The sequence below is a fragment of the Pongo pygmaeus genome, chromosome 5, assembly GCF_028885625.2.
Source record: "Pongo pygmaeus isolate AG05252 chromosome 5, NHGRI_mPonPyg2-v2.0_pri, whole genome shotgun sequence".
Taxonomy (NCBI): domain Eukaryota; kingdom Metazoa; phylum Chordata; class Mammalia; order Primates; family Hominidae; genus Pongo; species Pongo pygmaeus.
The window spans coordinates 39,420,644-39,446,084 of NC_072378.2; the positions used below are offsets into that span (position 1 = coordinate 39,420,644).

The 25,441-nt window shown below is 50.6% G+C and overlaps 1 protein-coding gene across 1 annotated transcript in view; it reads left to right on the forward strand.

The window, feature by feature from the left end:
* Positions 1-25,441, forward strand: part of GLP1R (glucagon like peptide 1 receptor) — a 42,593-nt gene that overhangs the window by 4,669 nt on the left and 12,483 nt on the right. Inside the window, exons 2-8 of the mRNA XM_054491728.2 lie at positions 3,323-3,419; positions 4,398-4,505; positions 12,489-12,607; positions 12,975-13,081; positions 19,559-19,712; positions 20,307-20,466; positions 24,950-25,010. Of these exons, the coding sequence (XP_054347703.2) occupies positions 3,323-3,419; positions 4,398-4,505; positions 12,489-12,607; positions 12,975-13,081; positions 19,559-19,712; positions 20,307-20,466; positions 24,950-25,010 (806 nt within the window). The remainder of the gene's footprint in view (positions 1-3,322; positions 3,420-4,397; positions 4,506-12,488; positions 12,608-12,974; positions 13,082-19,558; positions 19,713-20,306; positions 20,467-24,949; positions 25,011-25,441) is intronic.

Sequence of the window (25,441 nt, forward strand, 5' to 3'; positions counted from 1 at the left end):
CATATATTCATTTCCTCTTTCTGGGAATATGTTGATCCTAGAAGTGAGGAAGCGGTGGGGCCCCAGTCCCCAGGAAGCCTGGTCATTCCCTCCCACTCTGCCCTTTCCACTAAACAGTAGAAATCATGGGGATTGCTGCCATTGACTGAGCCTTCTCCATGCACCCACCATCCTAAGCGTTAACTCAGTCCCCACAGCCATCCCATGGGGGAGGGGCTGCTGTTCCCTTTTGCACAAGTGTAAGCTGAGCCTAAAACATACAACTCTTGCACTTGGTTGCAAACCTAATGTCTGGGTGAGCCAGGTCCAGGCCCAGATCTGAGCCCAAGGCCAGGGTTGTTCAGCCTCCACTATGTTACCTGGGCACCCAGGCTCTATGGCACTGGGTGGCCCCAGCCTCATTTACTCAGTCTTTCTCCAGACCAGAACCTCCCATCTGTCCCAGGGCCCGCCACCACTCTCTCCCTGCCCCAAAAAGTCCTCCTAATAACAGTCCACAGCTCTCCTCTGCTCTCTGGAGCATTGATGTCCCCACCTCTGTACCTTTTCCCTGCTGTGCCCTCCTGCTGAAGTGCCCGCCCTCCTCCTTGCTAGCCCAGTCTGCCTCCAACCCCCTTCACCCCAGCCCCACCTCACAGTCCCCAGTCCCTCAGGCCTCTTGAGTCTGCACTGAACCCTGCCTCAACCACTCCCTGAACACTTTCACCCACTGCCTTCCCTGTTATGTCACTTGTCCTGTAAAGCATTGACCCCCAAGTAGCCTGAAGACTCTCTCAGGCAGGGCTCCTGCAGTCACCTTTATACTCCCTGCGTTCCCCTCCACCCACAACCACCCAGAACCTGGCACAGTTATGGTTTCTGTAAATACGAGACGTGGGAATGGCCAGAAGTCTGGGTAGTTTGCACTGTGTGTGTGCTTGCAGGGGTGGGATGAAGGCTCGAAGGTATTTAGAAACCCTGATCTGGTGTAGAGAGGGGACAAGATACTCTTACTGTCAGGAATCCCTTACCTAAGGGGGAGCCACAGCCCCGTCCTCAGGAAGCCCCAGTCTGAGGGGAGACATAGCCCCGTCCTCAGGGAGCCCCAGTCTGAGGGGAGACACAGCCCCGTCCTCAGGGAGCCCCAGTCTCAGGGGAGACACAGCCTCGTCCTCAGGGAGCCCCAGTCTCAGGGGAGACACAGCCCCATCCTCAGGGAGACCCAGTCTGAAGGAGACACAGCCTCATCCTTAGGGAGCCCGTCTCGGGGGAGACACAGCCCCATCCTCAGGGAGCCCCAGTCTGAGGGGAGACACAGCCCCGTCCTCAGGGAGCCCCAGTCTCAGGGGAGACACAGCCCTGTCCTCAGGGAGCCCCAGTCTGAGGGGAGACACAGCCCCATCCTCAGGGAGCCCCAGTCTCAGGGAAGACACAGCCCCGTCCTCAGGGACCCCCAGTGTGAATATAGTTTTATGTCCACAGCTCTGCTCAGAGTAGGTGACAGCACTGCCCTGGGGTGCAGGAGGCCAGATTGGCCTTCATGGCGCTGTCGTTAACGCCTCCCCCTGCCTCTGGGGAGAACTGGCTTCCACAGCCTCTCTGCCTGTCCCAGACACACCTTCTGCTCCAGTTCCCAGCAGTGACCTTGTGTGTTGTCTGCTTTCATTCTAGAAACAGAAAACAAGGGGGATTTCTCCATCTCTCTGCCCTCCACCCCCAGCAGCTGCTGCATTTAGAGGCAGCGTGGAAGAGCCCTTTCCCCGGAGAAGAGGGAAGAAGGGAGAAGGGAAACGGGGCGGCGGGGGTTGATCCACCAGGACTTGCTCTGATGAAAACTGTTTCACCTCTTCAGCTGTGGCTAATATCGTGGACAACACCTTTGCAGCTGTTATGTTTGATTTCTTGTTCTTTTTTTCCCCAAGCAAATACAGTTGACCTTTGCCCTCAGAAGAGCTCTGTCCTTCAGGGTAGCCCCTGTGGCCTCCACACTTATGCTAAGGATGCTGCTGGGGCTCAAAGTGAGCTGGGCCCTTCCATGGGGCCTCCGAGGCAGCAGGCAGTGAGCAAGGCAACCCAAGTCTCTCAGGGAGATGTGTGATAAGCCAGCTAGAACCCGAGACCGGATCCAGCATGTGCCCAGCACGCTACAAGGCAAGGGGGCAAGCTTCTAAAAAGAAGCTATTTTAATTTCAGCACACGTGGACATTTTTGTGATTTCAAAAAGCAGAATGTTGTTTTAAATTATGCATAGGTCCTACATTTAGACATGGGGCTCGTGGGTCATTTCAGCATCTGCAGCCTCTAAAGGACGAATATTTTTAATTTTAAAGGCTGTTCAGGAAAAAACTAAAAAGAACGACAACCCCAAGACATAGCTGAAGGAAGGGCACAAAAACACTCAGAAGGAACGGTGGATTCTCAGTGGGATGGGTCTGTTTGGGTCTGTGTGCTAAAAAGCCATTTTGGTGACCTCACTGTAAGTGGAGGCTCAGCTCTCCCTACTCACAGGTGAGAGGGATGCCTCCCATTGCACGCGTGACTTTAGTGTCCTGGAACCTCCCTGACCCCTTCACCTCATGTCCTCAGGACTCTTCCTTTGGGTGGATAGAAGCTGGGTTGAATATTAGATTTTGTTGTTGTGTCAGAGGGGAGCACGGGGCGGCGGGGGTGGGGGGGCTGTGCTGAGTTCATCTGTAAGTGAGTGCATTTTGGAGGAGGAATGCTAATGGCGGACATCCCAGCTCTCTGTAGCTCTGAACGCCACCACTCTCCCCGGCCCCCGCACACCCTGCGATATTCTGCCACGGTCACTGATCTGAAGGACTCCAGATTCTACACTTAACTCTGCTTCCTGGGGGGGCTGTGCACCCTTGATTCAGTTCCTCTCCCACTCTGGCCTGTGTGTCTTCTTCTAGAATGGTTGAAAGTGCACGAAGCCCTCAGGCAGGCTGACTAGGCGCCAGAAGGAGTTTAGAGTCCTGGGCCTTCAGAAAGTCTGTCTCCTAAGTGAGATCAGAGACCACGAATGGGACACACACTCTCCTTCCCTCCTTCATCCACCCACTTACCCAAAAGCATCAATTTAGCAGACATTTGCTGGGTGCTTGTGACACATCAAGCTGTGCACCAGTCCCCTGGGAGGAATGAAGATGTCAAACCATCCACCTGGAGCCCCAGGGTGGCAGTGACTTATTCTCACTCTCTTTCAGAGGTGCCTGATGCCTGGCAGAGTTTGGGGCTTTGAGGTTTCGTGGAGATTGAGAAACCAAGTGTGTTAGGGGGTGAGGGGGCAGGAGAGGGGCTGGCTGAACCCACAGGCCTCCCATGTATGCCCTCCCCCCAGGGTGCCACTGTGTCCCTCTGGGAGACGGTGCAGAAATGGCGAGAATACCGACGCCAGTGCCAGCGCTCCCTGACTGAGGATCCACCTCCCGCCACAGGTGAGTCCAGGTGGGCTCCCCACCTTTACTGCTCCCCACCCAACCAAAGTTCTGGAGGACTTTGATGAACCCAAGGTCCATGGCTGGGAGCCATTTGCCTCTATAGGATGCCACCCCTGCCCTCTGCCTTCATCTCATTGTCCAAGCTACTCCTTCACCTGGATACCTTCCTTTCTACCGACCAAAATCTTCCTGTTCTTCAAAGTCCGTGGAAGCACTGCCTCCTCCAGAAAATCTTCCCCAGGACTTCTGCCATCATTTGGCTCTTACTCATTTGCTGTAGTCTGCTTTGGGGTTGCTGTCTTATTTCTGTCTTAGCTGTCTTATCTGTGTGTCCTTCCCCGCACCCTCGGCCAGCCCCTCAGCTAGAGCCTCTCAGAGCAGGCACTCGGCCTTTCCATTTTTGTCCTCAGCACCTCCCAGCCTGTGCATGGACTGAGGGCTCCACAAACATATTTTTAGGAATAAATGTTTCAGGGAGTTTACGAGGTGGTTTAAAGAGCACAGGATTGGAGCCCGTTGGGCCTAGGTTGAAATCCTGACTGTAATTATAACATATGACCTAAAGAAGGTTATCTTAGGTGAGATCAGAGGAAAGGTGAGCTAACATTTCCCTCTAATCTGTGAGTGCAATTTAAGAATAGGCCTATAGGGATTGTTCATTGAGCACGTACTATGTTCCATTATCTATGTAGCATACAGTCTTGATCCCACAAAGCCCTATGGGGCTGGAGATACTCCTGTTTTACAGATCAGGAAACAGACATTAAGTTACTTGCTCAACGTCCTGCCACTGATAAGTGGCAAGTGCCCCTGCTTGGCTCTTGCTGGGTGGGGAAAGTGCTTGGCATACAGTAAGCATTCAGCAGAGGTTAGTGGCATGCAGCTTCCAAGGAGGGGAGGGGTCTTGGGGAAGGGAGGGAAAGGACCATGGCCAGTCACAAGCAGGGACTCAGAGACTGTTCTTTCTGCTCCCAGACTTGTTCTGCAACCGGACCTTCGATGAATACGCCTGCTGGCCAGATGGGGAGCCAGGCTCGTTCGTGAATGTCAGCTGCCCCTGGTACCTGCCCTGGGCCAGCAGTGGTGAGCCCCCTCCCCAACCTGGTACCTGCCCTGGGCCAGCAGCGGTGAGACCCCTCCCCAACCTGGTACCTGCCCTGGGCCAGCAGTGGTGAGCCCCCTCCCTAACCTGGTACCTGCCCTGGGTCAGCAGTGGTGTGCCCCCTCCCTAACCTGGTACCTGCCCTGGGCCAGCAGTGGTAAGCCCCCTCCCCCACCGTCCCCTGTATCGAGGAGGCTGGGGTCAAGGCACTGCTTCCTTTCCTCTGAGACACAGCCCTCCCCACCCAGAATGTCTTTAGGCCTCCTAGTGAGTGGTCTGCCTGCCTTTCCTGGGGTGAGGGAAGGAGTCAGCAGTGATAAGTTTCACGATGGCCTGAGATGCCACCTGGGTCTGGGTGTGAGGCCAGTGCTGGCAGGTGTGTGGGGAAGGGAAAGTAAGTGTCTGAAGAGAAATGAGACCCCTTCCAATCCAGTAGTCAGGAAAGGAGCTAGGTGGGGACAGACTCTGCGGGGAGGGCAGCTACCCAGGGTGTCTGCTGTGTGTATACATGTATATATGATATGTGTATGCAGGTGGCCCATACCTGGCAGTGACATTTAGCTACCTCCTCACTCTTTAGAGGTTCACTGGGAGGAGTGATCAGGGCATTGGTGGGGTGACGAACCCCACCAGACTCAGCCCTCCTCAGCTCACTCCTGCCTGCAAGGGGGACCTTGTACTGGGGAAGATGTAACTGGGTAGGTGGGAAGGTCATTTCATTGGGGGTACAGAGATTTGCAGAGGCTGCAAGAGGATCCCTGGCTGGAGGGTTAGTTAATGTGCCCCCCTATCTATCCCAGCCTCCCTTGCTGAGCCCAGTTTCACCCAGGCACCGTGGGGGATAACAGGAGACAAGCACTCTCATGGCAAGGAGCTCCCAGTCTCCATAAGGGGAGAAAAGATATTTCCCTATCATCATCATCGTCATCATCATCATCACCATCACCATCATCATCGTCATCATAGCCAATATTGATTGAGTGCCTACGGTGTGCCAAGTCCTGCCCTAAAAGCAGGACTTCATAACTACCCTGTGGTTATGCCTGCTGTACAGACGAGGAAACTGAAGCACAAAAAGTTTAAGTCGCTTGTTCCAAATGACGTGGTCAATGGCAGAGCCAGGATTTGAATCCAATTCATGCTCTTATCATCACATCTTGAAGGGGCCGGAGCCCAAGCAGCAACTGGCCTAGAAGCAAGTGCAGACATGAGGTTATGCTGTGGGGAAGTCAGGAGACTTCCTGGAGGAGGTGGCCTGGTGGGGCCCAATGTAAGCTTCACCTTGGCACATGGGACTGAAGTCAGATGAGGCCCAGGCAGGTCTCCTAAAAGTGCTGTCTCCTTGTCCACCCTCACAGTACACTCACCTCTCCCCAAGGAGCAGGGAGTGCCTGGGCCTACAAGGAGGCAGGAGCCTGGGCCCATCAGTGGCCTGCCTTCTCCAATACTGCCTGTTGGAAGCATTTTCCACGCTACACTCTTTTCATCCTCACAACCCTCTGAGGCAAGTACTCTGATTACCCTCCCATTTTCAGATGGGGAAACTAAGGCACAGAGGTGCTCAGTGACTTTTGCAAGCTCACAAAGCCATTAGTGGGCGACCCAGAAGCTTGGTTTAGAGTCAGTGTGGCTAATTGCTACACCAAAGGCTTCCTTGGGTGTGTGTGTGTGCCCTTGCACGTGGCTCTGGCCTGGAGACGGGTGAATGCTCTAGATGCCCTCTGCTGTCTGGACACACCTCTAGGGACAGGGATGAGCTGTCTGCCCTGTCCTATGAACTCTGCGATCTGGTGGTTCTGCTGACTAGCCGTGTGAGCAGGAGCAAGTTGCCAGACCTCTCTGTGCCTTGGTTGACTCATCTGGGAGATGGTATAGAGCCAAGTGACATGGGTGTCGGGAGGACCACAGGGCCTTGAGAAATGGTAGCTGTTAATTTTTCCCACCTCCCTACACACCTCCCTGACTTCCTGCAATACACACACTTTCTCTGCCTCCCATAGATTTGAGACTGGCAGCTTGGCCAGCGTCTGCTGGGCCTCTAGACCCCAGGGAGCCAGGCGTAGGACAGGGCCCATCACTCAGCACTAAGCCGCCCCCAGCTCTGCCTGCTGCTTGCAGCTCCATCCATCACCTTTAATTTTATTTGAGCAGGAAATAGGTCCTGGTGGTGCCCGTTTATGAGCGAACATGGTTTTATTGCTTTCTCCATGAAGATAACGGCCACTGCACAGGCCCCCTGCCAGCCTTTCCCCCACCCCATCCCCCCGCCACTCACCAGGCTAATTTACTCCCTTTTTTGACACTCGGAATCACCGACTCTGCCTCCCTTTCCCCATTCCCTGAGTTAGGGATGCGCGGAGACACCTACCACAGGCTCAGGCTGCATAATTGCTGTCTCTGGCCTGTCCTGGAGATTTCCTTGGCAAAGGTTGGCAGCGGGGGCTTCCCTGACCCCCACCCAGGTGTGTGGGAGCAGTTCTGAAGAAGGGGACAGTTCTGGAGCTTTCTTGGGCTGATCAAGGGAGTAGCCTATGGAGAAACGTCACAGTGTGCCCTGGTGTCAGGGAGAAGGAAGGGGGTTATCTCAGGCAGGGTCCTGGCAGAAAACATGCTCAGTTGGCAATTTGGAGAGAGTTTAATGTGTGTGTGTGGGGGGGTCATTTTCAGAGGCTGGGCAAGGTAAAGGGACCAATAAGGCATATAAAGCACCAGGGACTACAACAATGGAAAGCTTGAGCACCCCTAGACCTGAGAAGTAAGGGACAAGAATGGGGCTGGGGGGGTCCCCATGACAGCTGGGCTACAATGGAGAAGCCACCCAGCAGGGCTGTGGCCACAGAGGGGACAAAGTCACTGGCAGACTTCAAATCAAGGCAGGGAGGGAGCAGGGGAGAACACCCAGCCTCTCTCTCCCTCTGCCCTTCCATCTTCTGCCAATGCCTCCCACTGGCCCAACCCAACAGAGGCCAGGGAAGCCGAGGGGTGCTGTCCCATGGCTCAGGCTTCTAGAGTTCAGAATGGAGCAGAGGAGTGGTGATCTGAGAAACAGTAAAAGTCAAAACAATCACCAGACCCCTGAGCTGGGTTGTGTTAGGAGCTAGGAATGCCACTGAGACCTTAGAGGTGTGTGAGTGTGTGCGTTGGGGAGAAGGGGTAACCCCCCTCCATGGAGCTGAAGGTTGGCTCAGCAGCCCAGGCAGTGGTACTGAGGGAGGCCAGAGCCACCCCTTCTGCCAAGAGTGTGGCGGCATTAGGAAGGCTTCCAGGGACAGGTGACACTGGGGCCAGACCTGAAAGAACAGGCAGATGCAGAAGGGAAAAGGAAGCTCCTCCAAGGAGTGAGGGTTCCAGACAGCACCCTGGACATGGGGCCAGGCCACGGGTCTCGGAACTACGCAGTGTCCTGGAGAAGCTAGCCAAGCCCTTGAATTCTGACCCCTCTAATTGAGAACTTGGGTCTCAGGATCGTGCAGAGAGAACAGGAGCAGATGAGTCAAAGACAGAAGACGTTCAAAGGAAATGGCTGGTACAAACGAGACTGGGAGGAGAAGGCTGAAGTGGCTTCAGAGAGCCTGTTGGCCGCCCGAGGGCCCTTCAGCAGCCTCGTTTACCCACAAACAGCTGATCTGCTTGTTACAAATCATTCCAGCCTCATTAGCTACACCTCCTCCTGATCCCTACCTGTTTGTTAGCTCAGTTCTAATTATATGAGAGTCATAAAATGCTTTAAAAATAACCTATAACTCACAGTTCTTGGAAACTCTGGCAGGTGCCTCCCCTGAGTAATGTGAAGCCTGGGGGTTTTTACGACAGCCTGGGGTTGCCAAGGGGAAACTGAGGCCCAAGCTTGTCCCCAGAGGAGTTCTGGCTGAAGTGGTGTCACAAGCTCCACCTCCAGCCTCAGTGAAGGAGTGCCCCTTCAAGAAACTGGTGTGTGGGAGGATATTTCAAAGGTCTACTATGTACCGGGCACTTCACATGCTTTATCTTCTGGGAAGTCATTATGCTTCCCATTTTACAGATAAGGAAACTGAGGCCTGAGGATGTGAAGGGATATGCCCAACGTCCCACAGCTGGTTGAAGGCAGAACCAGGATTTGAATTTGAGTCTGTGTTGTTTAGAACCTGAGCTCCTTCTCCTAAGCCCTGATGCTCTACACTACCCTTCACCCTGGCCCTGAGCTGATGCCTTCATTTCGAGCCTGGCCTTTGACCCTCAGCTCACTCCCTTGGGGAGGCCCTGTGCCTGGCCTCTTTGAGTCTCAGCTGCCGCATCTGTAAAATGGGGGCCCGGTAGTCCTTGCTGGCCACCTCGTTGCCAGGGTGCAGGAGCTAATGGATTCATGAGCAGCTCTCCACAGCCCTGAGTGCCAGCATCCACGTGGAGGGGTGGCTGTTAGCTTGATTACAGGCGCCGCAGCAGCTTCCGGGAGGGGAAGTGTTTAATTGGGGGTTTTATTTCCAGCAGCAGGGTCTGGCTTAATGAAATATCCCTGGGCCTCCTGGCATGTGGCTGCGTGGCTGCCTCCCTGTGTTGACAAGCCTTGAGCCAAATCCCTAGCTGTGATTTACCAGCTCCTCCCAAGCCAGATAAAGCTGGGTTGATAAGTAGTGCTATGCCCTGACCCACCCCACCTCCAGCCAAGGTGGGCATCTGGGGATCACTCACGGGCCCAGCCAGGAACCAGCCTGGCTTTTAATATTTGATGCTAATGAAGGGTAATTTACAGATGCACTTGCACAGGCTCGCTGAGCAAGGGACACAGTGATCCTCTGACTCTCTGCCAGTAATGCACACATCTGTGCACACACCACCTCCCCACCCTCCCACCGGCTCTGAACAGAGGGCGTGGGAATGGCGCAGCCGCCGAGGGGCCACACTGGCAAGGGGGCCTGCGGGGAGGAGACTGAATGTTGAGAAATCTGAGCCCAGAGAAAGGGCTGAGGAGAATGGCATATGCCACATTCTTTCCTATTAACAGCAAGTTTGGCTTCTAACTTTGGGCCTCTGGAGGCAAAGAGCTGGGGGGTTTAGTCTTGACTCTGCTACTTTCTGGTTGATGGTCTTAGGCAAGTTGCTTGGCTTCTCAGAGGCTCAGTTTCTTCATATGTAAAATGGGACTAACCGTTCCTACTTTGAAAGGTGGTTCTAATGTCTAAAGGTGTCAGGTGTACAGTAGGTGTTCAAAAACTGATTCTGTGAAGTCACAGCCTATGGAAAGAGCATGTAAGGATCATGTTGTAAAGGAACCTGCAACAAGGCAGTGCCTACTGTATGCCAGGCCCTGTGCCAGCTGTAGGAAGTGGGTCTTACTAGCATCACACGGTTGCAGGCTGAGTCCTGGGTATGTGGGTTTTTAGATGGTTTGTGTGCCTGCAGTTCCATGGCTGTGTCTTCTTTTCCCTGGTCCCTCAACCTTCTTCCTTTCTCCCCATTTCCTCCCATCAAAGCAGGCTGCTAGAGCAGGCTCTGACACCATCCCATTCCGCATGGAGTCAGCTCAGGTCCCCATCACTACTTTTGGGGGTATCTACAGGAGAACACTGATTTTGCCTCATGTCAGAAGACTTGGCACCAGTGAAGAATCTCAGGCATCCATGTAGCAGATAAGAGAGGCATTTGGGGGCTTGAGAGGGGCCCTTCGCGTTGCTAAAATCAGACCACCTGCCTCCCCTTCTCTGCTGTTGGGGTTACGCCTGATTTTGTTCATAAATGCGTTCGAAGGGTATTGGAACACCATCGTTCCCACTGCTGTCAGTTTCACCACTAGATTTTCAGGTTTTTGTTTTTCTCCCAGGTGAAGTATCTTTTAAAATGCAGGTTCTTCCAGAAGGAGTCATGCTGCAAGCTGACTCGCCCCACTGGGTTACCAGATAATTTCTGTGTCTTGAAGAGGGACCTCGTTCAGGGTTTGTTTGGGAAAGGAGCTGGGAAGGAGAAGAAAGAGCAGGGAGGCTGTCCTGGTGTCTGGGATCAGGGTTAGGGAAGGGCAAGGTCCATTGGCAGGCCTTGCTGACAGTGCTGGAAGAGGCTGTCACCGGACTCTGCAGCAAAGTAGTCCCTGTCACATTTTTTGCTGGGGTGAAAAATAGAACTCCCAGACTAGATGGTTGCCCCTGTCCTGCGCCCCTGAGGGTTAGGCCCTGGGGCTGCCACAGTCCCCATCGCACACACACACACACACACACACACAACACACACACACATACACCACACATTAATGAAGCCTCTTCTCAGGAGACTCAGTTCTTTTTTTTTTTTTTGAGACAGAGTCTGACTCTGTCGCCTAGGCTGGAGTACAGTGGCTTGATCTTAACTCACTACAACCTCCTCCTCCCAAGTTCAAGTGATTTTCGTGCCTCAGCTTCCTGAGTAGCTGGGACTACAGGTGCACGCCACCATGCCTGGCTAATTTTTTGTATTTTTAGTAGAGATGGGGTTTCGCCATGTTGCCCAGGCTGGTCTCGAACTCTTGAGCTCAGGCAATCAACCCGCCTCGGCCTCCCAAAGTGCTAGGATTACAGGCATGAGCCACCACACCCAGCCGAGACCCAGTTCTGACTGCTGTCTCTCCACTTGAACACTGACCAGCCACTGCCCCCAGTGGGCCTCTGGTGCCTTCTCCATCCTCTGGCCTTCACTCCCTCCTTCCTCCCTCAGCTGGGAAAACTGGTCTTTAAAATCTTCTAGTCTTTTAGAATGTTGAACTCTTTTAAAGTTTGTCCTGGCTGCAGCTTCTCTCCTTGGTCCCCCTGTGCTCCTTACAGGTCAATGTCCCCAAACCCTCTCACTGTGCCCTTTTGTCCCAAGTTCGTTGGCCCTGGTGTCAAACTTAAGTTCCCCTACAGAGGCCAGGAATGAGGCATTTCCTCCTGGACGCAAGTAAGCAGTGGCCTCTATCAGCCTCACATCAAACCTGAGGCCACAGGCCAGCCATCTCCCTGGTAGGTGGACATGGGGCATGGCGGGGGACAGCCTCTGCTGGGATGTGAATGGGCACAGGCAATGCCCCGCCTCGCTTCTGCAGGGTCTGTGTTTGATCTCTGTTAGTTTCCATCTATGCTCTTCCTTTCTCAGGTCTTTTTTGTTTTTTCTGTGTGAGTCTTGATTCTCTGAAGACAGGGACGGTGCCACCATCCTCAGACAGGGGAGCTCCCTGAGGACAGGGGCTGGATCCCTTTCCTCTCTCCAAGGGCTATCTCTATTTCTAACCTATAATTAGAGTCTACGTGAAGGTGGGAGCTGGGTCTTCCTTTTTTCTATGGGAGAACTCCAAAGGCCAAGGCTGCATATGACCAGGAGGCTGTGTACTCCTTTTAGACCAGGGGGTCCTTGCAGGTAGGTCTGTGTCTCCTCCATCAGATTAGAACTTCCTATGGGTAGGGCTGTCTCTCTCTCTCTCTCTCTCAGATCAGTGCTCTGTCTTCCTTCCATTCTCTTGGGAACTCAGTGCTAACCTTGTTCCCAAGGTCTGCTCTCCCCAAGGAGTGTGGGAAGGAGGTGGGCGCTGAGTCCTAAAAATCAGAAATAGCGAGTGACTGTGGGGCAGGCACGGCTGCTGCTTGCTGGTCGGTGCCAGACCTTGTCAGTAGTGTGATTTGAGGCTGGAGGCAGGGACATGGAACTGAGCTAAACTCGTCTCATCTCAAAGACATGAATTCATTAAACTGTGTCCTAGGGTGGCTGAGAGGTAGGGCTGAGGGTGGAGCTGAGGAGCCCCTGCCTTGGTGACCCCCTGTCTTGTCCCTGGACCAACAGGGTATATGTCAGGGGAGGAAGGTCCGGGTGTGTGTGTGTGTGTGTGTGTGTGTGTGTAAAGAAGGGAAAAGGATGTCACTAACTCAGAGGAGTCCGTTCTGGGGGAGCAGGGATAACCCTCAGAATGGGGAGGAAGGGGGGCATCTAGCACTGGGCAGGCTGCCCTATTCTGGGCTGAGGCTCAGGGCCAGGTCTCCCCACCCCAGTGCCGCAGGGCCACGTGTACCGGTTCTGCACAGCTGAAGGCCTCTGGCTGCAGAAGGACAACTCCAGCCTGCCCTGGAGGGACTTGTCGGAGTGCGAGGAGTCCAAGCGAGGGGAGAGAGTGAGTTGAGGCGGGGTTCTGAGCCAGGGAGCGGGGAGCCATGTCTTGGAGCACTTCACTGGAGCAAAGACCCTTGGCTTTCGTGGGGGCATCTGTGGCCATTTCATCCATCTCCTTGCCTCTGGGGGCTTTGCACACCATGCTTTCTGGACAAAGGTGGTGTGTATTCACCTCTCTGGCCTTGGAACAGGGCCCAAGATATCCAAGAACCATCGCCGTAGGTTACGGTTATTCTCTTTCTTGGTCTTGGTATCCCTGGTGAGTCCTGACTTGGGGCCCTAGCTCTGCCTCTGTCCCATGGGAAGGAAGATTGTGGGAAGAGGGCCATGGGCTGCCCATGTACACGTATGTCCCCCGTGTGCCACAGAACTCCCCGGAGGAGCAGCTCCTGTTCCTCTACATCATCTACACGGTGGGCTACGCACTGTCCTTCTCTGCTCTGGTTATCGCGTCTTCGATCCTCCTCGGCTTCAGGTAAGGTGGCTCGGACCCCGGGAGGGGGCCGCTTCATCCTAACTCCCCCAGATAGAGGAATGAAGCAGCCCAACACCAAATCAAAGCAACAGTGCAGCACATCTGTCCTTCTCTCAAGAGCTCTCTACAGAGCCCTGACCATAGAATATGAGGTTGAAAACACAGGGTGTGATACTGTGTTCTTAGTCTAGTCTCCACGGTGTAAAAGTGTGCATATGTACTGCAAAAAAGAACAAAAATGCCAAACATGCACCACCAACCTCAAAACCTTAACCGTCGGTGATGGGATTACGGAAAATCCCAGGAGATCTTCTCCAATGAACATGTGTAACTTTAATAATCAAGAATTCAGTATGATTTTAGAAAAGATCTTGGGGATTAGAGATCCTCCTCCCTTTGGATCTTTTCAGCCCCAATGGAAAAGTTCCTCCTTAGGTCTAACCTAGATGAGATGTTCCTTCCAAATAGGAGCTGGGAACAGAGTACCAGGTTCTTCCCACTCCTCTGCACTTGGAGGAGGTGGGCCAGGGGGACTGGGTTCAAAGAGGGAAGGGATTCTGAGAGAATGAGACCTCAGGACACCAAACAGCAAGAGCAGGAGAGGTGGCATTCCCTCTCCTACCTTCAAAGCACCTGGCACAGTCCTGGGCACACAGTGCTCAATAAATGCATTCACTCAATGAATATTCTCCTCTTTTGTTATGAATTATTCCAGTGATTCAAAAATACAATGACTGATATTATGATCACTCATGCACACACCATCCAGCCTAAGAAATAACACGTCCCATAGTTACACTTCTCTGGGTAACCCTCTCTGATCCCATCCCTCTCCCTGCCCTACACCCATCAGAGGTAAGCCCTGAATGTGCCTCTTTTAATTCCCACACATTTCCTTGTACTTTTACCACATTTGTGAGTAGCTATAGAAATATATAGCTATAAGGTTCTGTGTATTTTTAATAGTGTGTTGAACATATTTGTCTTAGTCTTTTCCTGCTGCTATAGCAAAATACCTTAGACTGGGTAATTTCTAAATAACAGAAATATATTCCTCACAGTTCTCAAGGCTGTGAAGTCCAAGATCAAGGCACCAGCAAATTCCATGTCTAGTAAGTGCTTGTCCTCTCTTTCCAAGATGGCACCTTCTCACTGTGTCTTCACATGGCAGAAGGGCAAATGGGTGAAAAGCTCTTACAAACACCCTTAGGTCTCTTTTATAAGGTACTAATCCCATTCGTGAGGGCAGAGCCTTCATCAACCTAATCACCTAAAGGCTTCACCTTTTCATACTATTGCCTTGGGGACTAAGTTTCAACATGAATTTTGGAGTGACACAACATTCAAACCATAGCATTCTGCTCTGGCCCCCCAAAATTCGTGTCCTCCTCACATACAAAATACATTCATTTAATCCCAATGGCTCCAAAGTCTTAATTCATCCCAGCATTAACTTTAAAGTCTAAGTCCAAAGTCTCATCTAAATATTATTTAAATCAGGTATGTGTGAGACTCAAGGGATGATTCCTCCTGAAGGAAGTTTCTCTCTAGCTGTGAACTTATGAAATCACTGAAGTTATGTGCTTCCAAAATGAAATGGTGTGACAGGCATTCTCATTTCATAGGACAGACATTCTCGTTTCAAAAGGGAGCAATAGGTCTGGGTGTGGTGGCTCATGCCTGTAATCCTAGCTAATTGAGAGGCTAAAGTGGGAAGCCTGCTTGAGGCCAGAGATTGGAGACCAGCCTGACCAATGTAAGAGACCATTAAATAAATACAATTGTTTATTTTTTATCTGGAAAAAAATAAAGAATTAAAATTCAAATCAAAAAAGGGAGAAATAGGAAGGAAGAAAGGGGTAACTGGTCCCAAGTAAATCCAGACTAAATGGGACGAACAATATTAAATCTTAAAACTTGAGAATAATCTTCTTTGACTCAGTGTCCTGCCTTCCTGATATAGAGGTGGGAGTTGGGTCCCCAAGTCTCCCCGAAGCCCCACTCGCACAGCTTTGCTGGGTTCAGCTCATGTAGCAGCTCTCACAGGCTGGAGTTGTGTGCTGGTGGCTTTACCAGTCTGGGGTCTTGGGGGAGAATCTTGCCCCCCATGACTCTGCTAGTCATTGCCCTAGTCAGGACTCTCTGTAGCAGCCCCACACCTGTGCCTTAACTACTACAGATTTATTAGAAACCTCCACTCTGCCTGGACCCTGAGGCTCTCCAGGATATCCTTTGAAATCTAGGTCTTCCTGGATTTCAAAGAAGTAGCTATGTTCCCTACAGCTCTTGCACTGTGTGTCTGTAGAGTTAGCACCACATGAACACTGCCAAGGTTTACTGCTACGTCCTCCAGAGGGATGGCCTGAGTTATACCTGGGCCCACTTGAGCCACAGCTAGGGTAGCCAAGGAGCACTGCACCCAAGTGTAGGAAGCAGAGACAGGAGGTAGCCCTGGGCAGTGACTTCCAATGCCTCACAGTGTCCTGGGCTCCTCCCCCAAAACTGTTCTGCTCTCAAGGCCCTGACATCTGGACCTAAAAGATCTCTGAAGTGCATTCAGGGTCATTCTTCCGTTTTCTGGATGAATGGCACCTGGCTTTCCTCTATCCATACTAATTTTATTAAATGTTCACTTGGCCACACCCTTGGTATTGTCTCCTGAACATGCTTTTGCATTCTTTACAATATGGCCAGACTGAAAATTTTCCAAATCTTTTAAGTTCTTCTTCTCTTTTGATTACAAAGTTCATCTTTCATTTCTCTCTTCTCATATTTTGCTGTAAGCAATCAAGGGCAGCCGTGCTGTACCCTCAATACTTTGCTTAGAGATTTCTTCCACCAAATATTCTATTTCATTGCTCATAATTCTTTGCTCCCATGAAACACTTGGACATAGACACAATTCCGCCAAGTTCTTTGCCACTTTGTAACAAAAAGATGGCATTTCCTCCGGTTTCCAATGCCATGCTCCTCATTTCTATCTCAGACCTCATCAGAATGGCCTTTACTGTTCACATTTCTACCATTATTATGTTCACAACCACTTAGATAATCTCTGCGAAGATTGAAATTTTCTACATAGCTCTCATCTTCTTCTGAGCTCTCACCAGAATCCCATTAGTGGAAATATAGACTTTTTTCTAGCCCACCACCCAGTTCCCAAGCTACTTCTACGTTTTTAGGTATTTGTTACATGACTTCCCACTCTTGGTACCAATTTCTGTCTTAGGCTGTGCCTGCTGTTATAACAAAATACCTTAGACTGGGTAATTTTTGAATAATAGAAATTTATTTCTCATAATTTAGAGGGTGGGAAGCCCAAGATCAAGGCACCAGTGGATTTGATGTCTAGTAAGGGCTTGCTCTCTGCTTCTGAGATGGTGTCTTCTCACTGTGTCCTCACATGGTGGGGAAGGAGTGAACACTATGCCCTCACATCACAGAAGGCAAAAGGGCAAAAGGGCTCACAAACTCACGTAGGCCTCTTTTATAAGGACGCTAATCCCATTCTTGAGAGCAGAGCCCTCATGATCTAATCATCTTCTGGAGGCTTCACCTCTTAATACTATTATTGCATTAAGGATTAAGTTTTATCATGAATTTTGGAGGAACACAACATTCAAATCATAGAAATATTTTTCTGTAATTTTTTGGTCCAACATTATGTTTGTGTGAGATTCATTCACATTGACACGAGTAGTCCTGTTTTGTGGATTTTTAACCACCATTCTGTATTCCATGGTATAATACAGCACAGTTTATCTGTCAACCTTTTAATGGACATTTGAGTTGTTTTCTTTTTTCTTTCTGAATTACAAATGTTGGTGCAATGTGCATTCTTGCTTGTGTATTTCTCTGGGGCATATACCTAGGAGTAGAATTGCCAGGTCTGACTACCACCTGCTTTTGCAATTTTACTATGTTAAGTTGCTCTTCACAGTGGTCACACCAGTTTACCCTCTCATCAGTAATAAAAGAGAGCTTCCTTTGTCTAGCCTTATCGCCAATATTTAGTGTCTTCAGACTTAATTGTTGCTAACCTGAAGTATGTGAAATTGCCTTATGATTTTAATTTGCATATTCCAGATTCCCAGAGAGATCAAGCATTTTTTTCGTGATTTATTCTGTGAGTTGCTTTTTCATATCCTTTGCTTACTTTCTCATGGGCTTATTTGGGTTTTTCTTTTCTATTTTACATATTCATTATATAGTCTGGATACTTATCCAGGGTTTACCCTCTCTTTAGTCTCTGGCTTATTTTTTCACTCATTTTAGGGTTTTTTATGCACAGAAGTTCTTCATTTTAATGGAATAAAGTTTATCAATTTAGTATTGATAAATAAAGTTTATCAATTTAGTATTGATAAATAAAGTTTATCAATTTAGTATTGATAAATAAAGTTTATCAATTTAGTATTGATAAATAAAGTTTATCAATTTAGTATTGATAAATAAAGTTTATCAATTTAGTATTGATAAATAAAGTTTATCAATTTAGTATTGATAAATAAAGTTTATCAATTTAGTATTGATAAATAAAGTTTATCAATTTAGTATTGATAAATAAAGTTTATCAATAAAGATTAACCAGTTGATAACAGTTAATTTTATTGATTGGTTTAAAATTATTCCTTTTTTCCAAAGAACAAATTCTGGACAGTCTTATTAAGAAATCGTTCCTTGGCTGGGTGCGGTGGCTCACGCCTGTAATCCCAGCACTTTGGGAGGCCGAGGCGGGTGGATCACGAGGTCAGGAGATCGAGAACATCCTGGCTAACACAGTGGAACCCCATCTCTACTAAAAATACAAAAAATTAGCCGAGCGTGGTGGCACCTGCCTGTAATCCCAGCTACTCAGGAGGCTGAGGCAGGAGAATCGCTTGAACCCAGGAGGTGGAGGCTGCAGTGAGCCGAGATCACATCACTGCACTCCAGCTTGGGCGACAGAGCAAGATTCCATCTCAAAAAAAAAAAAAAAGAAAGAAAGAAAGAAAAAGAAATCTTTCCTTACCCTAGTGTCATAAAGATGGCCATCTATATTTTCTGTCAGTTTCAGAGTTTTGCTCTTCCTTATGGTTCTTTGGTCTGCTTGGAATTCATATTTGCATATGATATAAATAAAGGATTTCATTTTTTTTTCTGTATGTGGAATTAGCTGCCTGAGTACCATTTATTGATAGCCTTTCCTTCCCCCTTGGTTTGCAATGACTGCCATTCCATGCAGCAAGGCTCCATGTATGTATGGGTTGGTTTCGGTCACCTACAGTTTTTTTCTGTTAGGCTGTTTATCTTTCCCCATCCCGATACCACGGTGCCTTAACTACTGTAGATTTACTAGAAATCATATAGCAAAATCCCCTCCTCTGTGATTCTTTAGGAGTGTCTGGAATATTCTTAGCCCCGGCTCTTCTTTATAAGTTTTTAAAGTTCTACTTTAAAAATAAGGTAGAATTTTTATGAATATGGAGAGACTTGACTCCTTTAAGATAGTGAGTCTTTCTATCTGTGAATGTGATGTATCTATCTCCCACTAATTTAAGTCTTCGCTAATGATTTTAAGCAAGGTTTATAAAATTCTCCATCGAGATTTTACCTATCTTCTGTTAGGCTCATTTCAAGGTAGTTAATTAAAAATATTGCAAATGAATTATTTTTAAACATTTACTTTTAAATTTTTTAACTCAGGCATATACAAACATACTTATCAGCAACCTTGCTAAACTGTCTTATTAGTTTTAATAATTTGTCCATAGATTTCTTGAATTTTCTATGAAGATAATCTATCATCTATAAATAATAACTATTTTGTTTACTTCTGATTCTTGTACATTTTTCTCTTGCCTTATTATAGTGGGCAGGATCTGTAGTTACAATGTTGACTAGAAGCAGTGATAACAGACATCCTTATTTTGTTCCTGATTTCAAAGGAAATGCTCCCACAGTTTCTCAGTTAAGATTGATATTTGCTCCCGGTTAGGTAAATAGCCTTTATTAGGTTAAGAAATGCCCCTGTACTTTCAATTTGCTACACATTTTCACATGAAAGGATATTAAAACTGTATCCAGTAGTTTCTGAATTCCTACCAAGTGCCTAGTCCTGCTCTGCCTCTGTGAGGCATTTAAGATGTGGGCCCTGTCATGAAGAAGCAATGTTCCCATTGGGGAAACTGATCCTCATGCATACATCTCTTTGGTTATGCAAGACTTTGTGTAAAAGAAGATGCTGCAGAGAGAAGGATAGAATGTGGATGGGAGGAGGGGGCAGTGACTACATAGTGGAAGCCTTCATGGAGAGGCAGGATTTGAATTGGACAGGAGGATTTTCACGATGATGGGGAAGAAGGGTATTCATAGAAGACACACGCACAGTCCCAGGGCCGGAAACATGCCTGATGTGTGTGTTAGCTTGAGAGCCTGGGGTTGTAGAGCAGAACTGTTGGCTGCCTTGCCAGGGAAAGGCTCTGCTTTCTCCCTCAGACACCTGCACTGCACCCGGAACTACATCCACCTGAACCTGTTTGCATCCTTCATCCTGCGAGCATTGTCCGTCTTCATCAAGGACGCAGCCCTCAAGTGGATGTATAGCACAGCCGCCCAGCAGCACCAGTGGGATGGGTTCCTCTCCTACCAGGTGTGTGGTGCATCCAGGACCACCTCGGGAGGGATGGGCGGCTGGAGGAGGCCTGCCTCTGCCACCCTAGACAGGCCTGGGACAGGAGAAGGCAAGAGCTGAACAGTCCTGGCCCTTTGGGAGCCCCCAGTCTGACGGGAGAGGCAGTTCACCTTGGGACTCTCCAGTCTGCTGAGAGAGGCAGTCTACCTTGGGAAGCCCCCAGCCTAAGGGAGGAGACACTGCCCTAGGGAATTCTCAGTCTGACACCAAAGAATAGTCTTTGGAGACACACTTGGGTTTGAATGCCAGCTCTGTCACTTACTATCTGTACACTTTTAGGCAAGTCACTTACTTCTCTGAGGCTGAGAAATAGGTGAGAAGTCACTTACTTCTCACCTGCAGGGGGATACATTACTTTCTTCCAATCAGGATAGTGAGGATTCAATGAGCTAAAGCAGATAAAGTCCTTAGCACTTGCCCTAGCCAGAGATGTGAGCTCTCTCCTCCTGCATTAACCATGGCAGGATAGTGGCTGGAGCAGGATGGGGAGTGGTATCAAGAGAGGCAGAGGGCAGAGCTGTTGTCCCCATGTCACCCTTCCTCTACCCCCAGAACTCTCTGGGCTGCCGCCTGGTGTTTCTGCTCATGCAGTACTGTGTGGCGGCCAATTACTACTGGCTCTTGGTGGAGGGCGTGTACCTGTACACACTGCTGGCCTTCTCGGTCTTCTCTGAGCAACGAATCTTCAGGCTCTATGTGAGCATAGGCTGGGGTAAGACCCACCATCACCCACCCTGGACCTGTGGCACGGGGGTGGGAGACCTTGACCCCTCTTCTAACATGGTACTTGGAACACACTGCTGAGCAAGGGGCAGGGCCCACTGGGTAACCCTCTTCCTGGGCACAGGACCTTCTGCCCTTGTGCTGTTAAGATGTTGTAGGGAGGTTATGGTCCTCCCCTCCTCTGCATAACTCTCCTCCCTTAATGGAAGCCTCTACTGCATGTGGCCAAACACCACCCTCTACCACTATCATGCACACCAATGGAGGTCATGGCACTCTTCTCTTAAGATCACATGGGGACATAAGTTCACACCCAGTCCCGGGCAGCCCAAGGGCCTGAGGGAAATGGTGAGTCCTGGGCCTCAAGGTGGGGAGGGGATCAAGAGGGCAGGGGGCTGGCTAGGGGGAGCCTGCTGGTGCTCTGTCACATGACGATGAGGAGGAGAGCTCAGAGGAGAGCCAAGTACAGTGAGGCAGGCGGACCAGAGGCCAGACAAGGAAAGGGTGGACGGCGGATGTGCCTGGAGCCCAGCTGGAAATGTTCTAGCCAAAAAAGTTTGCCAAGAACCATTGTGTCTTTTTTTTTGCTGGAACATTTCTGGTTGTGCTTCTGCCTCTCACCACGTGGGATTGTAATGAGGGGCAGCGCTGGGGTTGGGCAGGGGGTTGGGATCTCCTCTGCCCTCCCTAATCTGCCATTGAATCTGCGGGTTTTCCTGTTCCACACCATCCCCCGCCCTGCTTGCCACTCCTTCATTCACTCCTCCTTCCTTCATGCACCCACCTCACACTGCTCTGACCACGGCTGCCCCTGCCGCCGACCTCCAGGGACTTTCCAGCTCAGTCACATCCAGACTCCTCTTCCCTGACACTGGTCCTGCCCCTGAGCCTTTGCAAGGCTGTTCTCCATGCAGGAATGTTCAGGGAGCATCCTTCCCACACCAGGATGTCCGCTGCCTCTGCAGGGAGCTGCCTCAGGCCACCAGCCCTCGTGGTTCTGTGTTCTCCGCCCTCTCAAGCTCTCCATCCCCTGTCCTTGCACTTCATTTATATTTTCTGGTGTTCCTCAGCCATTTTGCTCTATACAGCTCCCCCCCACCCCCCAGGAGAAGAGTAGCCTGAGAGATTTTAATGTGACCAGTGTCTTGAGGGCACCAAGGCCCAGAGCTGGCAGGGCCTTACAGGCAGAGCAGGCCCTGGAACCCAGGCCTCCTGACTCCCAGGCTCTGGGCCTGCGGCCATCATGCCCTGTTCTCTTGCCTGGGCTGCATCCCTTCAGTCCCCTGCAGCACCCCTGAGCAGGCTCAGGGCTCTGCACAGGTAGGCAGGTAGGCCTGGCTCCTGCTCACAGATCCCTGCTCCTCACCTGCCTCCTCCTCTCCCAGGACCCAGTCCCTTCCTTGGCCTTTTCTCCCCGAGGTTTCTTCCTCCTGCTAGAGCAGGAGGAGGGAGGCCATTGAGGGCAGCTCAGGGAAGGCTGTCTTCAGGGTGGGGGACGGTGTCTGTCCATTCTAGGAAATAGCATCAGCGCTGTTAGTGCCTGTCACCATGGCGACCCGAGGGCAGGAACAATCAAGGGACATGTGTGATGTGTGCAGAGGAGCGGGGGTGGCTGGAGTTTGGTGGGGACACACTGCCCTAGAGGTCTCTGAGTGGGAGATGGGGGAGGGAGTGCCAAGTCCTTTTCCTACCACCTCACACCCTAGCTCAGGGCTCGGGGTCTGTGGGAGCACAAGGGCAAGACCCGGAGGACACCCTGCTCTAATCAGAACACTTTTTCTTGAGGAATTGGGGTGGGGGAGATGGAGAGAGATTCACAGGTTGCTAGGAGCTCGGATGTGATGCCAGGAGGCCTTGCCCAAGCTGGGATACTTGGGAAACAACTTTTAGCTTCGTGTGCAAGTGGAAGAATTAAAATGAGGACCCTGACACAGTTGGAGAGGTCCCCCAAAGGGCATGGCAGCTTCTGCTGCAGTCCCCAGGCAGTTGGGGGCCTGTAGAAACCCACACGGAGGCTGTGCAAGAGGGAGGCAAGTGATGGATGCGGGAATCATTACTTCCCGGAGCCAGTTCTGTGTGTCTTAATTTGAGCTTTTTTCTCCAACCTGTCTTGCTCGTTTTCTAAACGGGAGAAAGATGAAGGCAGCAGGGAGTGTGTAATGTTTGCATGCGGCAGGGCTTTCGTGGCTATGTTTTTTGAAATGACCTTGTTAAGGAAATGCTGACAATGAGTGAAACTTGCCAGGTCTGGCTGATAACATCGGTGATTGCCTTGATCCTGGAAGGAGGTCTCAGAGAGAAGAGACAGCAGGGGGCGAGGGATGCCCAGAAGGAAGCTTCTGTATGTGTACGTGGTTCAGGAAATTGGTATGCTCTTGCCTAGAGGATTTTCCTTCCCTCGTTGGTGTACTGACTCACCCATCATTCATTCCATTCTCACTGGGCATCTTCTATGTGGCAGGGCCCGTGCCATGTGCTGGGGCCTTTGGAGATCATCCCATTCCTTGTCCAGTCTCATAAAGGCATTACTAAAGCACCGTAGATGCTGAGAGGTCCGATTTGTGTAGAAATAAATGGGCCAGGAGAGAGAGAGCTGATGAAGAATGCTGGTCAGCTGGGGGCTCCTTTGATTCCTCCATCTCTCCCTGCATCATCAGGCACAGTAGATCTGGGCACATAACCTGCTTAGTAGCTGCTGTTGAGTGGACACTGATGTGCTAAAGATACAGACAATGGGGACAGGAAAGGCTATGAAGTGGTTCTGTCCTGGAAATGTGTTCCTGGCAGAGATTCCCCAAAGCCACACGTGCACACTCATGGTCCACCCACCACACCCTCACACACTTGTCTACATGCCTTAATATGCACATGCTTACCTATCTCAGACACATCTCCAGCACTGAGGGAGGGGCCAACGGAGACAAGCATGGAGACAGCCAGTGCAGAATGCCATTGAGGGCGGTGGGAGTGGGTATGGGATTGCAGCCCTGAATTCGAGCCCCACCTGTGCCCTTCTGAGTCCCTGATCCAACTCCTCATCTGTCATGTGAGGAAGGAAAATCCAATTTTAAATCAACCAACACAGACCCTGAGCTCTCAGGGTGATCTGGGCATTGAGGCTCTGAAGGTGAGTGAGGCCCAGGCTCTACCCTCAAAGAACCGGGAACCAGTTGTATCAATTCTCTATTGCTGCAGAAAAATTAACCCTGAAACTTAGCTACTTAAAACAACTAACCATTATTATCTCACAGCTCCTGTGGCCTGGAATCTCGGTTCAACTTAGCTGGGTACCTTGTGGCTCAGGATCTCACAGAGAAAACTCTTTAGGCAACAGCATGTGGATTTCCTGAACCACATACACATATAGAAACTTCCTTCTTGGGCATCCCCCGCTGCCTGCTGTCCCTTCTCTCTGAGACCTCCTTCTAGGATCAGGGCACTCGAAGAGAAGCAGCCAGCTGTCACCAGGGTTGCTGTCATCTCAAGGCTTAACTGGGGATGGAGAATCTACTTCCAAGCTCACTCACGAGGCGGATGGCAGGAAGCCGCAGTTGCTGGCCAGAGGCTGGAGGCCTCCATTTCTTGCTGCAGAGACCTCTATCTAGGCCTTCTGAGTTCTCTCAGCACATGGCAACTGGTTTCCCCCAGAGCAAGTGATCAGAGAAAGAGAGAGAGAGTGTGCAAAACAAGCCACAGTGTCTTTTATAACAATCAGAAGTGACATGCCATCACTTCTGCCAGATGTTCGTGGGTCACATGAAACAATACTGATACAACGTGGACTAACTACACAAGGGTATGAGCACAGGAGGTGGGGATCCCTAGGGGTCGTCTTAGAGGCTGTCTACCACACAAGTCAAGTCTCAGCCGAGTGGAAAGTAATATTGTTGTAGCTGTTGTTATTGTAGGCCACTGCGGACAGTTAGTTGGTCAGCTGGCATCAAGGACTGGGCTCCTGTCTCCGTTCCAGGATTCTGCCGAGCCCTCTTGCAGGTGCACAGCAGTAGGGAAGAGATGACTGAAAGGACATCCAGTGCCTTTAGGAGTTGACTGGCAACATGGGCTGAAGCAAGAGAGAAAAAGGGCATCAGAGGGTTCGCCTGCTCCTCTCCTCATCCGGCATGCTGTCCCCACCGCAAGGCCCAGTCCCACTGCTGCTTGTGTGCCTGTGGCCTGGTGACTCAGCCGGGACTCTCAGGGCAAGTCCCGACAGTGTGCCTGGCACATAGGAGGTGGGGGACTGGTGACTGATGAGGACCTCTTTGTAAGGAAGAGTCTGGGAGTCCGCATGGGGATCCTGCTGCCTCTGTTCTCCCAGGTGCCCAGAAAAAAAATTAGAGAACATAGTTTGAGGCCAGGCAAGAAGAGGGGCTGGAAGAATGAGGGGCCTGGGGCAGGGAGAGGCCTCGGCATGTGGACTGTGGCTCTGGCCTGCCAGCCCCTCTCCCCTTCTGTCTTTCCTTCTCTCTTAGGTGTTCCCCTGCTGTTTGTTGTCCCCTGGGGCATTGTCAAGTACCTCTATGAGGACGAGGGGTGAGTGTCCTGCTCCAAGGGGGCGGGTGTGCCCAGGTCCCCATCCTCAAGGTCCATGGGATTCCTTGGTACCTGGGGCACCCATCTGTTGGGAGGATAAAGGGGGGGACCAGGAGCTTAGAAGGTGAATTTAGTTCTCTAATCTCCCCTCCCTGCCGCTGCCCGTGCCCCTGCCCCTGTCCCAGGATTGTTTGATAACTAACCGAACTGGGTCTATGGGGTACATGGTGCCCTCCTGCAGGTTTTTCTGTAATATCTGCAAGTGAAATGTTTGTGTCATTTTGTGTATGATGCTGGGTACACACATGACTGTGTTGGTAGGTCCATGAAAGCTTGTTTGGGGGCCGTGTGCATCTCTGTGTATGACTATGTATTTGGACTGTGCGTGTGTGTTGTGTGGCTGTGCACTGGCAGGGCTCTGTGGGTCCATG